Source organism: Zerene cesonia, chromosome 5 (genome assembly GCF_012273895.1).
Source record: "Zerene cesonia ecotype Mississippi chromosome 5, Zerene_cesonia_1.1, whole genome shotgun sequence".
Taxonomy (NCBI): Eukaryota; Metazoa; Arthropoda; class Insecta; order Lepidoptera; family Pieridae; genus Zerene; species Zerene cesonia.
The window spans coordinates 7509722-7527374 of NC_052106.1; the positions used below are offsets into that span (position 1 = coordinate 7509722).

Consider the following 17653-nt stretch of genomic DNA (forward strand, 5'->3'; position numbering starts at 1 on the left):
ACAACTTGTAACCGAGCAGTAATATTTAGTGTGCGTGATCAGACTCGCGTTTAAAATCCGTCAAAAAGTAAAATTTCCTACCTTTCCTACCTTTCCTTCCACCTAGCACCTGTAACTCCAACAATGTTACTAATGTTTAATGGCGATAGTGATCACTTAACATTGGGTGGCCCGCTTGCCGCTCCACTTTTTCGGCCATTAAAATATATATAATAAAAATTTCAGAGAGTTCCACGAGCGCGCCGCTCGCGGTGGCGGCGGGCGTGGCGCGCGCGCCATCACGTCGGGTGCGCACGCGCAGCACCACCCGCACGCGCACCCGCACGCGCACGCGCCGCGCCACGAGCCGCGCCTCGCGCTGCCCGCGCCGCCCGCCGCCACGTACGTACCCGATATGTGTGTAGTGTGGAGGGGAAAGCCGGGGGGGGGGGGGGAGACTACGAACCAAAACCGTAGGCAGATTATCACTGGAGGCGGAGGGTGGAACTGAAAGACAGAAACGTTATAAAATAGCCCTCGTTTATGACACGCAGAAATATCTATTCGAGTATCTCACACAGTTATATCACAAAATGATAGACATTAAAGCGTATGAGTGTGTGGGGGGGACAGAGATATACAGAAAAGGGGTAGACAGAGATATACAAAAAAAATCCTTGATGGGTAACAACACAGAAATGTTTATAATTTTTTTTATATGTTTGTAGTTTATTTGCTTGGATATTATAGTAAATATAGCGTAGAAAGCTAGCATGAGCATTTTTATATTTTCAAATATTGCTTTAGTATGCCTCTTTTTTATATTTATTTTATTTTTGTGGTGGTGAAATACTTAAATAAATTGAATTACTTAATGACTGGTGACCACGCTAGCTGTATTATAGCGAAAACCACAATAAATACAGAAAAATTATGTTCTAAATCTGCGTTACTCTCCGAAGCCCTTATTAATGTGACACAGTTGAAGACATTTGAATTTTATTTAGCAAAAAAAAATATATAAAGTTTATTTTTCTCCCCTTTTAAACTATAAATAACTTAAGCATTTCATATGACGAGTACTTTCCAATACGTATTTTAAAACAGGTTACATTTGACATCCCCAATTACTCTGAAAACTTGTAACTTTCAAATTACCATCCAGATTCGATTTTTTAGACCAATAGAACTTTGAAATTACCCTGTAGATAATGTATTCTGTCATCATTCACCATACACCATCCGCTCACGCCGTAGTGTAGCGTAGTGTAGCTAGCTAGCGATCTCTTGCAGCGAGGACACGAGACGCAACCGGCCCACCGCGCGCCGCCCGCTGCGCGCCGCCGCCAGCCCGCTCGCCACTTCCTCCAGGTAAGGGGGACTTTGTTGTGGGGAGGAGGGGGAGAAGGGGGGGAGGGGAGATTGTAGAGGGGGATGTTCAGTAACGGGGACAACGGGAACTTTGTTTTGGGTGGGGATGCGTCGTAACGGGGAGAACGGAGAATTTGTTGATGGGGGGGATGTGCGGTGACTTGTAGGATTATATGCTGTTTTGACCAAATTAAATTTTCTCTAAAGCCATTTAGCATCTAACTGCCCCCTGAATCAGTCCTGAAGTCTTATATGTGCTCTGATTGACATTTATAAACTTATTATTAGGAAACAATATCCACCACTTCAAATCGGTGTCTTATAACTGATAAAATTAAAGTAACTGTGTGACAATATTCTGTTTCACCTTTCATCTATGATTCGACCCAACCCCATGAGGAATATGGAAAATTTTAAACTTTCTACTAGACAGAGAGTTTCCAATATTTAAGAGCTTTTATGATTAAAATCCTAACATTATATTTATTTTCTAATATGTTCTATGTCTTAAGAGTGTACTATTAATAAAATATTTCCACTGTGTCCATCTAACAGGGTAATTAATAGCATAGATAAAAGAGATTGAATTCATTTTTTAGCTAATGAATATAATAATTATTACATAAGGCATCGTTTCCAGTTCCAGATATCGGAGGAGGCGTTACTACTAATGTTATGTACTAGTAATCATATTTATTTATTTATTTATGCTGTACATACGTTTGCTATGTGTTTTTTTTATTATATTAGAGCTTTCAATGGATACGGTGCATGAGTGCGCTTTATAGGTTTAGAGTTTGATATTCAATGTTGGCATGATTTATTTGAGCGTTTTTTTTTTTCGTTATTACCCTCTTTTCGTTTGGAATTTACGTCCTCTTGTAGAAAAGCATTTGAAAGGAAAAATCTATACTTATCTGAAAATGCATATTTAAATGTATAATGTCTTATATAACATCAAATATAACGGATATTTTATATTCTATAAATTCCTTATAAAGCGTCGTATCTTTTAAATGTAAGTGAGTAAGCGAAATATTCATTTGCATTTTTAAATGAACGCATTTTTTAAAAATGCAATTCGCTTTTCCAGGTCCGGTGTCCGCGAAGTGTACGGCAGCTCGCACCCGCAGAGACACAGGCACAGGCACCACAAGGCGCACCGACACTCGCCCGCCGAAAACTAAACACCCGACACTGACACTTGACATTGACATTGACATTGACAGCGATGACGTGACCATAGATAATTGTAGACGAATATTCCTGTAGTCTTGTAAATGCTGGCTGGTACGATTTATGTGGAATTCAAAATTTAAATTTGACGATTTTCTTTTTCTTTTTTTTTTCAAATTAATTGACGGCTCACCCTCCTTTTTCATCATTTTTTCACGGTTTCAATTGGTAGTTGTATATATTTTTGACAAAAGCATAATAACTTGTTATCGCTCTGTTAATTTTTGTCTTTCCGTGGTGGTAGCTATGTCGTTGCTAAATGTTTTTTTCCATTTCATTTAGAATAAAATTGATTCTATTGAAACATCTTTCTGTTTTCAAGCTAATCCTTATTCCATGTTGTATCGCCTGTTCTTATTTACGTTGTATCATTAGAATGTATTAATTATAAATAAGTATATTAATTATAGTGGTATTGTATTTAGAATATTTATTTCCGATATATAAATTCGATCTGATATGTAATAAGTTCGCTGTAATATTAATTAAAATAATGACATGTTTATACTTTATTCTTCACTTTTTTTTAATTTTAACAATTATAAGATTTCTGAAGATTAAAAAAAATAGGCATTCGATTTCTCTATATAACGAAAAAATACGAAATTAAATGGAAATGTAATAATTTGTTTCTTTGATTTTCACATGATGTTTAAATAGAGGAATAGTTATTTTTGATTCATTATATTTGTTATGTAACGTAAATAAATAGAAATTATTAGATTTCGCTTATTTAAATATAAGGAAAGTCTATACCTATATGAATTTTTATTTAAATTTGTATGTATTAAATGGCCTCTATCTCGTAAATAGGACTGGATTAAATACCTCATTTCAAAGTTAATTTCAACCTTATTTATTTGCGTTTAAGTTTTTTTACTTTACACACTTCCATAATCATAAATCACTCTGTAATATAAGTATTTAAGGTTAGATATTAAAAAAAAAATACGACAATTTGTCCCTTTCTCGCTAATTATAAATTATACAGGAGTGAGGGGGTCATTAAATAGGTCACTGTGGGTAATAGAATTCGTTATAATTCACAAACCTAATGTTAAATTGTTCTATGTTTTGTCTACCTCCCTCTATAAATGACACGAGTGTGAGAGAGACAAAGTATTCTAGTATCGATTAAATATTTTTTTAAATAAGACTAGTTTTTAGTGCAACTCCGCATTGTATGTAATAAACATTAGTGACAGATAGCTTTTGTAAGAATGGCACAAAGTAGGTGCTGGTCGCTTAAATCATTGTTTTTATTGTCACACGTTAAAATGCGGTTATTTGACAATGGCAGCATTGATGTGTTTGTCATTACGATAAAAGCTGAGATAAAACCAAGGCTCATTGTTGCAAATTTATTGGGAAAAAGCGTAGTTGTGCGAAATATATCTTGCATCATAGCATCTTAGTGTTAAATATCGTTTCATCTTGATGTTTTAGCTCCTTTTAAAGCGCTTCTTATTAATGATATAACAATTGGGTTGAAGTGTGTAGGTTAACAGAATAAATGATACAGAAATGTATCTGACTCGAATGATGTATTAACCTGCCTTAGATTCCTACAGTCTTCAGTCAATGTTAAACAATTTAATTGCAATAATATATCTTGGTATTAAATTGATATGGATGACATAGAAAATGTAATAAAAAAGTTACGGATTGTTTAGTGTTTCAAATTTAAGAATGGTCAGCGCTGTGAAATATATGAGTACACGTTATAAATCCACCGCATTATTCTTAATACAATAGGTATAGGACTTAAAATTGCTTCTCTGCAACACATGCATGTATGTAGTCGAATATATCCTTTTCTAGAAATTGTACAATTATTCGAATTTTTCTTTATTTAAAAACGTAAACAGAAAAAAAACTATGCTCAATTGTTCATAAAATTGAAATACTAAAAGTTCCATATTCAAACTTGCCGCTAATTTTGACAGATACAGCAATCTGTCTCTTTCCGATCAGGTGGCTATTTAAATATCTTTTTGTGTAATATTGATGTTAGATTAAGGAACCAATGTCATTCGTGTGATCCATAGAAATAAATTAGTGAATATTGTCACTGTGTTTTATTTTGATACCCATACCTTGGTCACAGAATAATAAGCCCTGGTCATTTCATTTGCTAATACTCTGTAGGTACGTGGATTTCAAAGCGGCCATACCGTCGAATCGCTCTGTTGCTACGTGATAGAAAGACAAACATAGACACTTTTTGAAGAAATGATTATTATAATTCATCATCAGTCAAGATATGTTCCCAATGCAGGGAAATTCCTCATAGCAATATAGGGCATTACACATCGCGGTGGCAACTTTACATCTGGCTTTTAAGTGGCAATTGAATGAAGTTAATTATACAAAAACGCAGGTTATTGCAGTTTTTATAAAGCACATAGATTTCATGTTAAAAACTTGTTGAAATATTTATATATATATATATATGTTTTATGGGTTGTGTATTGTTTTATTTAATTAGTAAACTTAATTATACTTCTTTTTATATTTAGTGTTAAAAAATTTACCACTATGTTAATTTTGTTCATCAATTGTTGTTTATTAATATTGGGGTTAAAATGTTTTAGCATTGTGTAAGAGTCGATTTTAACCAATATTGTTATGTGACTTTTACTTTCATTTCAGCCGTTTATAATTGTGAGACCTGAGCAAAATGTCTAAAAATGAATAATTTAAATGCCTATTATCGTTATCATACCATAGATTACGATAAATATTACATTTGGGATGATAGGAAAAACGTGAGTTTAATGTTTTTATTATAAAAATAAATATAAATCACGTTTTCAGCCTCGTGATCTTATATCTTTGTTATCAACCACTATGTAGATTTAGTAGTGATAAAAGAATAAAACAAAACAGACTCGGGGATAATATATTTAATTAAATTAACTGTCATGAAATTATACCAAGGAACTAATCTACTAATTAAATCCCATTAACCCAAAACCAATGCCTATAAAATATAGATAAACAATTTAATCAATAAGCAAAATTAATTAATAATATAATCCATCTTGAATACAGATTAAAAAATAATTTCAAAATCGAATACAGTTAAAGAAAATTAAGATAATTGAATATGTTCTCCGTCGGCCATTTTGTGATCGCCGACATTCGGTGTGTGTCAGAGACACATGCGGCAGATTTCGTCATTGATCTCCAGCACTTGGTCGATGAAGGACTGGTCAGCCAGCACTCTAGCGAGCTTGCAGATGACGCTCAGCAGTTCACCCTTCTTGTAGTTCATTTGATTGTTACATAACTCCACTTCTTCCAAGATTGCTTTTGGTATCTGTAACAAATGGTTCTAAATTAAATCTTATCCTCTTATTTTTATGGTTTATGTTCGGATTTGTTATGTGAGTTTGACATATACTTAAGTTTCTTTTTACAAAAAAGTCCTTATAAGAGAAAACAAGGGACCTTTATTTTACTAGGACAACCATTGCAGTGGAACAACATTAAACCTGTTTTATGTTATATAAACTATACAAAGTAAGTTGGCGGAATCGTTTTTTATCGATACTAAAAGCTTATTAGAAAATATATAAGAATAGAATAGAATACTGTTTACTTTAGACCGTAGTCCTTTATTAAGTTTCCCTATATTTTCGTCGTTCAGTCAGCAAACTTCAAAGGGCTGTAATTTCGTGAAAACATGATTTGAATAATAAACCTATTGTCATAAAACTCACAGATTATACGTTTACAAAGCCGCCTGATTTCCATTTGATAAATTATTGAAATGTAAATTGCGTCTCTTGTGCATCGAATACACGTGTAATTTTTAAAGGCTTTATATCGCAAATCGCTAGCGTAACTATCGCAGTTATTTTATTTATTTTTTTATTACAACTGGTCATTTTATAAACAGAAAGTGATTATTATGGTAGTTATAAATAACAAATGAAAAATTTTAATTAAAAATAAGTCAATATGGGTAAAAACATATTCCAAGTTATAAAGAGGGTACCTATAGGCCTACGTTACATCCTCAACAAAATTGGAGAAGGGGCATTCTCTATGTCCAATTTTGTCAACTCATTCGTTCCTGTATCAGAATACCTGTACCGACTACCTGATGTAAAGCAATTCATTGACCATCTTCCTTTTTACGTTATCGGACAATGCATTCTATTATATAGGGAACAAATTAAAGTCCCTATAATGTCAGAAGTTTTTAACAATCTCAAAACAGTTCATTGATATTTTAACTACGAGACTTTGTAACTATTTCATTTAACCTTTTATTCTATAAGCAAGAAAGATGTTTGATATAGTTTCAATGTATCTGGGTATCACAGCTAGGGTTACACGCAACAAATGCCCAAGAAAACAATCAAACTTTGTTCACAATTTAACCCGTGGCTTTAGAACTAAACAGCATAATTGTATACGATTTAACAACTAATTAAGGCAACCACATTGTTATCGAATGGTGCCTCCACGTGTTGACATTTTGCGGAGCACATGACACTTCGTAGAAGAGCCCTTATCAAAACAGTGTAGCGTAGTGGGTATATAATACTTTTTATCGCGGACTTTCTTTGTTCTTTATGTGGTCGGAGTTAAAATGCTTTTTATATAATTTTTTTTTTATTGAAAAAAAAAACCGTTTCGATGATTAAAAGTTACGATAGAGTGTTGCTCTTGGACTGTAGTAATGATCTAAATACGCCAGAAAACTTTTAATAAAATGTTTGAATACACATTTTACAATTGTTAGAAACGAATCATAAAAATTGGCCAATTATAACAATGTCTTAAGTATACCTATCTACTTAGAAATATATTTTTTCAATGCGCCATATTATAAATAGACTATTGTATGTCATGAACTCGAGTGACCTTTAAGAGGATCAGTTTAACCACGCACAAACGCCAGGACAAATGAATAACCTTTTTTTTTGTATAAACGCAAAGTCATATGTCAATGAACTTGTTTTTTCTTATACTGCAACCGATAGATGACGTTCATCGTGATTATAAACTAGATACAATATTGATAAATTGAACATTTTCCCTGATTTTTTTTTTGATAATGAATAAATAATATATAATGAATAGAAACAAAAAAAAGGAAGAAATAAAATAAGAATAAAAAGCTGTATAACTGTTAAACTGCTTTCCGAACCGGTAGTAAAGTGCTTTTAGGCGAAGCATAATTGAGTAAATAAAATGTTTTGAGTTTGACTTAGAATTCAATTGTGTATTAACACTGGACGAAAAATAAACCTTTAATCTTAGAAGCAGCAACAATATAAAAGTCAAACATTATTTAGAAAATTCCAAAGTTATTAGCTTAACTAAAAATTACGTTAAAAGAAATCAACCAAAATTATAAGAATTTATATTAAATGAATGCTAAGCCAGTCCCATTGGGAACATGTATGGGCTGATGTTGACTAAGTCATCCACAAGAAATACTCACATTAGCAGGATCGGAGAAAATGCTGAACTTATACTTGGTTTTCCTTTTCTCTCCGTTGTCAAAGAAGAGTGTGAACATAGCGTCCTTCCCTTTCCCTCCTACTGGGAAGTAGAGACCCGCGGTGAGGTGACCCTTTTGGTCACGGGCGAGAAGACTTCTGTTGGACAATATTTTGTTTAAGGATCGTAATGGGAAATGCTCATATGGAAGTTCTGTAAAGTAAGTAATAACTTTGGAATTCGACTATGAAAGAGAAACTAATTCGAGAGTAATAAGTAATAAATAATAAGTCAGTTCCATATCTTAATCAAAGATCAAAGAGAAATGAAGGAATGTCAAATGGTCCGGTTTAGTTTCCTCAATAGTCAAATGTTGGTACCTACAGTTTAAAACCAATAAAAAGTTAATTAATAACGATAAAACATAGAAAAATAAAAACATTAATTTCATTGTTTTATCCGTATAATTAAAGGTCAAAAAACCAGAAAAAGAACGGAAAAAATAGAAGACACAGAGCAGCAAATCCAAATAGAACGAACCTGAAGTTATACACCAAGTTCCTCCTCTCTGTGACGTTGACGCCGTCCAGATAGGGTCTGGCGACGTACACCAGCGAGGTCTGGTACTTGACGTTTCCGGCGCGCGTCTCCCGCTCGTGCCACTCCACGTAGTTGCTGTTCTGCCGGTTGAAGCTGTACTCGTATTCCTTGCGGCAGTGCGGCTCGTCGGACTGGGTGAACCAACCTGAGGGAAAGTGACTCATTAACATTTTGAGTAGTTTCAATGGTTTTTTTCTTATGCTATGCGGTTAATTAACCGTTTGTGATGTTTGTCCTAGCGTTTTGTCCGCTTCGCCCGCACGTCCACAGGATATTCCCATGGGAACGCTGTTTCTTTGTTAATGTTTGACGACGGAAAAGGAGCCTATGTCACACTTGTTTCTTCTCTTTAGTTTCTTTCTAATTATTTTAAAATTAAAAATTAGGTACGATTATATTGATCTATTGCAACGTGAAAGGAAGACAAAGAAGCAAAAGGGGAGGCAAGGGACTAGAATAGGCATCCTGTGTCTGTGTTCCCTGATGGGTATAAACAAGTACCTTCTAGGGAAGCGCGCTTAGACTACATCAACGCTTACCACCAGGCGAGATGGTAGTCAAGCGCTTCCCTATTACACAATAACAAAAAGAAAGGTCAAAAAAATATCTTACTATCTGTTCACATGAATTTTATATGAACTATACTATTGGTGATTATTTATAAGCAGAAACTAGATTGAACGATTCCAAGATCGACGATTAATGAGTAAAAAGAATAACAAATTTTCCTCAAAAGCCAAAAGAGAATTGTAATTAAGTGAGCCTGAATGAATATTTAGCTAACAACCCTTTTATATTTGGTTTATTTTTCCTCAAAATGTCGGAACGTGGGAGATCCACAACCATTCGTAGAATTGAGATAAACGGCCACATTGTAGGTCAGCGCAGTAACTGCAGTTATGTATATTACATTGCAGTCGGAAGTACAACAGACAAATTGTATGCATTTGAATTCGTGTACTGTTTGAATATTTCAATGTATTTCACTGGGTTATTCTCGATAATTTCATAAGTTTTAATTTGCAAGTGCTTGTACTTTATAACGTACTAGCAGCGCCCCGTGCTTTCTCCCGCGTAAGTCCGTATCCCGTAGGCATATCGGGATAAAAAATAGCCTTTATGTTATTCCAGTTATCCAGCTATCTACGTACCAAATTTCATTGCAATCGGTTCAGTAGTTTTTGCGTGAAAGAGCAACAAACACACACACATACTTACAAACTTTCGCATTTATAATATTAGTAGGATAGTAGGATTAGTAGGATTAAAAATTATTATTTTATCACATAATAATACGTCACGTAATAAACTTAAAAAAATGTTAATCAGGATGACTTTTTGAGCGACAACAATTTTATTATTAATTACTGATACCTTAAACATCTGTTCAATTTAAGCCTAGAGATTTTAGCACAGACATAAAGAGAGCTACATACCAGTATGAGGGTAAGCGCGGTCTGCCATGACTGTGACGATTCTCGGCACGTGGTACCCAGGGTCCGCCAACATCACGCCGGGCCGGCCGTCCACCAAAATCTGAACGGCCACCATTACGTGCTCCTTCTCCGCAGTCACCACGCTCTCAGGCCCCTGTCCGCTAGTCACATACTCGTGGACTTCGACCACCGCCTCTTCGCAGGACACCAGCCCCATCGCCGCAGCGAATCCGCGGAACTTTTTGTCCAAACCCCGCAGCCGTCTGATGAGCTCTATGCCGAGGCCGACGCACGTGTGTTTCTTGCTCCTGATCGGCGGCGAGTACTTCTGGAACACATCGTACAGCGCGTGCTCCACTCTGCTGAACTCGTCGTACAGGGAGAGGAAGTTGTTGACGGAGTCATAGTTGTCGGTGACGAGCAGGCAGCGGAGGATGGTCTCCGCCTCGGTGGCGAGCTGCTCGTGCGCGTTGGGCGTGAGCGCCAGCGGCTTGCGAGGCTGCGCCCATCTCGCGGGCGGCAGGGGTGCGGTCAGATGCCGGTCGGGCGGCTCGCGGTCGCCCGCAACCGAAGCGAGTCAACTCGGCCACTCTGCGCCCCAGCGGCCAACGGAAGGCCCGGCCGCCTCGGCCTCCGCCCTCGAACTAGGCCGAGCATCGTCTCGCACACGCTCGTTGGTTACTTCTACCTTGGCGAGCGCCTCACGCTTCTCTAACACCAGTGCTGACGATTTTTCACGCTCTGCAATGATATTTGTATGTTAGCTCTTCATCGGTGACTAGAAACGCACAAAATATCTTTAAACGTCATTATCATAATTCCATCGAAAGGAAACACATAAAATCTGTCGAATCACTTCCAATCATATTAAAAATATCAAAATAAACATGTGTGTGAGAACGATAAAAGAAAGCGATTTCCCAGATGTTATGAATTCCATCAGTTCTATTCTCAAAACATCATAAATAACTCGATCTTGTGCTACAAACATCTAATGCATAACACATCCTCGTATAAAATATTCTTACACCGAGTTTACATTGGGAGATAATATCGATATATTTGCAGGGCGAATATGTAATACCGAGGAATTTGTTTTCATAGCACTTATTCAAATTCTATCCGTAACTTGCGACGTTCTTAGGTTTATTAAGAAAATGGAATAGTCATACAATTTCACATTTCGCCAACCCAAACGATTATTTTCATTTATTTTTTATCATAGCTACCTAATTTTATTGGTTTGACGGGTTCTTATTTACATTTAATTCAAATAAAAATAGCTTATATATAATTTATAATTATTACATACAGTCTGTATGTTGCACGTTATAACTATAATATATAAAGCCTGACCAATTATTAGTTGTCTCTACACTGTTTATTTGAGTATTATTTTAAAAAAGTTCCGCGAAGTATTTATTTGAACCTAATTGTAATGACGTAACGTTTTCCGAGAACATTTGGTGATTAATTATTTTTCAGAGAAAAATGGTGTCAGGTATTCATTCAGTCATGTTATGAAGCTATTATAATTGATTAATGGTGTATTAATCTATGTGACATTACTTCATGTTTCTTTTGCTTTTATAAATTTTATTATGTGATTGCTATTCTTTATTTTCAGTGTTTTAGTTGAAGTTATTATGGGTGAATCTCGTTTATGACATTGTTACAAAGTTGCATGAGAATGCTTGTTCTGTAAATTTTAAGCTAGAATTTTGTATAGTATTATGTTATCTGTGGTAGAACCGTCGGTTATTCTAGTTTGATTATTTAATCTTATTACAAATATTTAGTACAAAAATATATGAATAAGTTTTTTTTTATTAGCATACATATCTGTACTACTCTGTATTGTAAATGTATTATATTGTAAACGCCAAAGTTTGTAAGTATGGTTGGATGGATGTACGGAAGTTTGTTACTCTTTCTCGCGAAACAGCTTATCGTATCTGTTATGAAGTTTGGTAGATTAAAATCTAAAACTAGCCTGTGTCTTGTGTAGTTTTTATTTCGTTACCACGCGAGTGACGCCGCGGGATACAGTTAATCCTATCCTACTAATATTATAAATGCGAAAGTTTGTAAGAATGTGTGTGTGTTTATTACCCTTTCACGCAAAAACTATTGATTCGATTGCAATGAAATTTGGTACGTAGATAGCTGGACGACTGGAATAACACATAGGCAACTTTTTATCACGATATTCCTACGGGAGAAAAATTACGCGGTGAAACCGCGGGGCGTAGCTAGTAACATTATAAAGGTAAAGAGTGATTTATGCTACATTTGTCCCGAAACATAAACGTTAATTGTCAAGCCTATAATTAAAACGAACGCACAATAAAATCAGCCTTGTGGTCTATCTAAATAGTCCGTCTATTAACAGTCTAGATGTTATCACGCCGCCGAGGTTATTTGCACACTCGATCTAAAATTGGTTAAACATAATTAGAGGGAAGGCCAGTTAAACTGATCTGCAAATTAACAAACATTTGTACATCGGACATGAGTTATGGCGGGTGTAAATTGGAAAATTAAATCACGGTTCGCACTGTAAGTGGAAATTGTTGGTCATTTGCAGCTTGCTATATTAGTTATAGTTTTCAGTAGAATTTGTGACATTTAAAGCGTATATTGCAAGATATAAAATGTTTGAGAGCGTGAAATTATTATGTTAATAAATGAAGAAAAATACATAATATATACATAGTATAATCTGTTTAAAGTTTTTTAAAAAAATACGTAATCGTCTAACGCAGACTTCTGTATCAGCGCTGAATTGAATAAAGAAACCTATATATATCATGATTCACTGAACTTTTACGATCCACTCCCATCACTCAGCATATAGCATGGACCAATTTGCTTATTCGTGTGACGTCTAACCTGAGTCATTCTTACGCAAGTATCGCTTTGTGTATCAGGAAGCATGTAGCCGCCTGGTAGCAAATCATGACTCAAGCTGAAGAAATGCCGACGCACAATTATACTCGTCTCTATGGATTTCCCACCATTTTATCTATGGTTTATCTTTTTTTCACATTCATCTTCCATTTTCAAAATTTCATGGGTAATCCAAATTACATTCAACATTTAACAAATAACGCTAGCTAGCAAACTATAAGGCTTTTCAAAGGCATGAAAATGCCTGCAACAACAGATATTAAAATACGTAGACAGAAACTGTGTGGTGTGGGTGTTCGGTGATTATTGAATACAAGCCGAAGCCGAGTTTTGCGAAAAAGTGATTAAAACACTTTCATAACTTTTTATTATCTCGCTATAAAATAGTAATATCTATCCGAATTTGAGTGACACGCTAAAAATGCTACGAATCCAGAATAGAAAAAAGGAAAATTTAAGAAATTAAATATTTTATCACTTAGATATGTTCTTATGAATTATTGTAATTTTAATTTATATCATATATTATACTGTATATAAGTTTGCCATGACGGTTTCTAATCTTATCTGCGATACAGGACAGATAATAAAACATTGATTATCTGTAACGATGGACACATATTGTATTTATCACTGGCCATAAAGAGATTTATAGCTATTATTATGTTTCGATTTAACAATGAAATGCAATTTTTGCGACGTAACGGGATTAATATCGTGCTCTCAATACAATGAACTTTAATTATCAACTTTGCACGCGTTCAACTTGAGTTTACTCATGCTTTAGCGCGACGGTATTTTTAATTAGTCCCAATATTAAAGAACTAGGTATCTTTATTCCCTATTTATATTTCTAGTGCCTTATTTTTAGTACACTTCTATTATGTAATTACATCCTACCGAATGACCGATCTTCAATACAGATTAATTCTTCATGACTGCAAATTATGATTCTATTTTTAACATCATCAAGCAGAATTCACGTAAAAAATCTGCCTATAATTATATTAATTATAATAATTACTAACAGGCTAGTCACTCCAGACAAGAGAGAATTGGCAGTAAGTGTTTGTTTCCCGCCGTTTGCATTTCAACCACAAAACAATGTCCATTCCAAAACAATGAAACAAAAACCGCTGTCTGCATTTTATTCCTTCAACTCTTCTCAACAACAATGGATCAATCGAATGCAATAAAATGCACATTGCCATTTCTTAGAATGTTTCTAATACTCTGAGGTTTATAAAATTCGACTTAGTTTATATAACTTTACAATAAGATATAGTATATCATTATCACCTATTCTCGTAGAATTTTACAAAATACTACGAAAACAATACAAAGAATATGTCATCAAACGTAAACGATTTAAACCATTCAGTATTCCAACCAGCTGTTAATACTACAAAATATATTCAAACATTTCTAAGCGTTGAACAAAAGCCCTCGTTCCAGTTTTGGCAGCACGTTTCGCGACACGAGATCGCAAGTAGGCCATTGTGTCATCAGCCTTCCTACACGTGATGTAAGGGCATTCAATGATTACTTGACCGCCTTGAACATTCTTTAACAGATTGTAAGTCACGCGACTGGAAATTGATTTTGCAGTTGGGGACCGCCGCAGCCTTACACATGAAGAATCCGCTCACAGAATAAAAAATAAATCCCGCCAAATTACACGTCAATGTCAGATTATTATTTATTGGCGGGGTTTTCTACATTTTCAGTGTAATTAGTGGCTATTGTATCAATTATATCATTTTGAGCTCAGAAATACTTGTATTTTTTATTTATTACGTCATTTAGCTCACAATGGGTAATTTACTTGAAGCTTGAATATAATCCTTAGTTTGAAATTCTTACCGCTTACACAAATTACTTACATAGCCATAATATAAAAATCCAAATAAGGTCTTGCATGCTTGCATTTTTTGGCAAGAAATCAAATCTTGAAATACAGCCGACCCAATTCCTCACGAATAAATACTAATTTTTACATAGAAGAGTGCCAAAACAGTATCATTTATCATTTATAAAAGAACGATCTCTCTCAAGCATTATATACCTAAAAAAATATATTTAATTATAATATTATTATATCAGCATGACGTATCTAAATTCTTGTCAAGACTATTAATTAATCTATAAAAAATAGAACCTAGACGCATTTAACTATCTACAAACGGTAATAATTTAAACACAAATCTATATGTATAATATATTAATAAATCTAATATATTACGATTACTGTGTAATATACGTGTCCACACGTTCAAGTCACAGTATATTCAAGTTATGTAGACTGTAGACTGTTGCCAGTCCACCCCTACCCTTTAATTTTCGTTCCTCCCCTGCATCACGGAATAAATAATAGCTGAATCCCTATCGAGATGAATCCCAAATTGGACAGTCTAGACTTGCTTTCAAGCGTTATTCACTATTAATTTGATTTTTCACTGAGCAACGAATCTACAAAATAGGATTTTTAACTAGTTTGATTCTAAATCACAAGTCTGCTTGATGGATGTTATGTTTATCAAATGACATCTCGATAGTACTATGAAATAATAATAAACAGAAATTAAATAATGATTATATTTTATCACATTTCGCTTTAAAAATAACTATATCCATTTTATGATCCATAATAGCAAAAAGGCAGAACGCAGTAAATATTTTATAGGCATTAAATATTAACGACCGTCTGGCCGTTACGATATAATGCACTTTTTAATCTGTATCGCTTAATTTGACTTCGACTTTCACTGTAATATAATCTGAAAATATGTATGCATTAGTTAAAACTTTGATTTAAATTTTGTTCATACGCCAATGTTTAAAACTGGAATCGTTTTATATTAATAACGTTAGGTTTTGTTTGTTTTTATTTTTTATTTGTGACGAAGGTCCTTATTTCCTCTAGTCACGTTATTGCAAATGTATTTTATTAAGTTACGTCACGGCTTTTTAGAACTCCTTATCTCGCACGTGATCTCGTGACGTGCCGTGAATGGTTAAAACATCGACTAAACAGCCTTCGATATGTTTGATTTTCCTGAAACTATTGCAATTGTTGGAGAATTTGTTATGACGCAAATATTTCGCAATCTTTAAAAGTGTTTGTTAAACAGACATAATTATTGTAGACCGTATCGAATTTTATTCACTAACATAAACTACAATATTATAAGTAACTAGCTGCGCCCCGCGGTTTCACCCGCGTAAGTCCGTATCCCGTAGGAATATCGGGATAAAAAATAGATGTTGGCCGATTCTCAGACCTACCCAATATGCTTACCAAATTTCAGAGGAATCGGTCAAGCCGTTTCGGAGGAGTATGGCAACGAAAACTGTGACACGAGAATTTTATATATATAGATTTCGTAAGAACTTGAGCATACTACAGACATATCGTAGAGTTGAACATTGCACAGTAACATCATCAGAACTGCGCTAAAATTGTCTGGCTAAATCGAACGAATTTGCGGCTCCGTCTGGAATTAACCAGTACGCAAAAACTCTCCATAATTTATATATCAATATTACATAATATTAAAATAAATCAATTTTCACGCCAATTATAAATATACATTGCCTCATCAAAAACTTGGACGACTAAAGAAAATTATTTTTGATTACGAAAAATCGTACTGCTCCATAGATAAGCATACTTTAACAATAGCTCGCATGCATTTAATAATTTATACTATTTATGACATATAATGTTATTTTTATTGAAATTCTTTGTTCTACGTATATTGGCATTAAGCCTACCTACCTTTCACCTTTATAGTTCACTTTCACGACGGTTTCCAGTAACCAAGGTATCAACTGGCACTTAATTACATTTCACAACGTGTCATACAGGCAGTATCTGCCTACTTTATATTCATAGCAATTCGCAAGTAACGAATGCATTTATTATTTATACTATATTTTGTTGTGTGTTTGTAATAGTTGCGTATTTTTTAAATCTGAAGTTTTATTGTCGAGACGCGGAACGAAAATTGAAACCGTTTGCCATAAGAGAATAAACTATCACGCTTTTTAAAAATTAATTCTTATGAAATATAAATTAATAAATGTATATCTTTGAATAATATTAATAGATTATGAATTAAATAAACAATTTTGCCTCAGAAATAACCCGAGCGCTTTGTTTATGTCCGCAACGAAACAAATTCCGTACGCCATGCCACATTTCTCCGCGGGATTCATCGTAAAATATATCGAGAAAAAAATTGAAAAGCACAACACTAAATCGGCACTATAACTCAATATGATAAATGAATACGTCAACTTACCCATACAACGGCTAGCAGCCAAATAAAAAAAGAAAAACAGGTGCCGAAGCTGCGCCCTGTGCGAGACGCTTCTCCTAGCAACGGATACAGACAAACTGATTGTTGTGCTCGCTCGTGACCGCTTTATTATACGTCGCTTTAGTGATGTGCGATACTTTGGTATCGAAACGTTTGGAAACATCGGTATTTTTGGTATTCGGTATATTAGTGATATTAAAAAAGTCTTGGAAGCCGAACCATTGATGTAACAATAAAAAGGGTCCACGTTGTTAAATTTTATTCTTAAGCGTTTTATTTTCAATGCAATTTATTACTTGACTTTTATAAGATATCGGATGATAAGCCTGCAAGACTCAA

The 17653-nt window shown here is 34.5% G+C and overlaps 2 protein-coding genes across 2 annotated transcripts in view; one reads left to right on the forward strand and one right to left on the reverse strand.

Moving 5' to 3' along the window:
• LOC119840216 (myeloid leukemia factor) overlaps positions 1 to 4654 on the forward strand; it is a 9712-nt gene extending 5058 nt beyond the window's left edge. The window contains exons 6-9 of the mRNA XM_038366729.1: positions 226 to 381; positions 1273 to 1350; positions 1991 to 2027; positions 2444 to 4654. Of these exons, the coding sequence (XP_038222657.1) occupies positions 226 to 381; positions 1273 to 1350; positions 1991 to 2027; positions 2444 to 2537 (365 nt within the window). The 3' untranslated portion in view covers positions 2538 to 4654. The remainder of the gene's footprint in view (positions 1 to 225; positions 382 to 1272; positions 1351 to 1990; positions 2028 to 2443) is intronic.
• Positions 4655 to 5477: 823 nt separating this feature from the next.
• Positions 5478 to 10659, reverse strand: LOC119840037 (the record flags this gene model as incomplete). Its single annotated transcript, XM_038366531.1, has 4 exons — positions 5478 to 5908; positions 8048 to 8204; positions 8587 to 8791; positions 10083 to 10659. Coding segments are annotated over 4 exons (1107 nt in total), but the record flags the coding sequence as incomplete, so codon positions are not given.
• Between the last annotated feature and the right edge of the window lie 6994 nt (positions 10660 to 17653).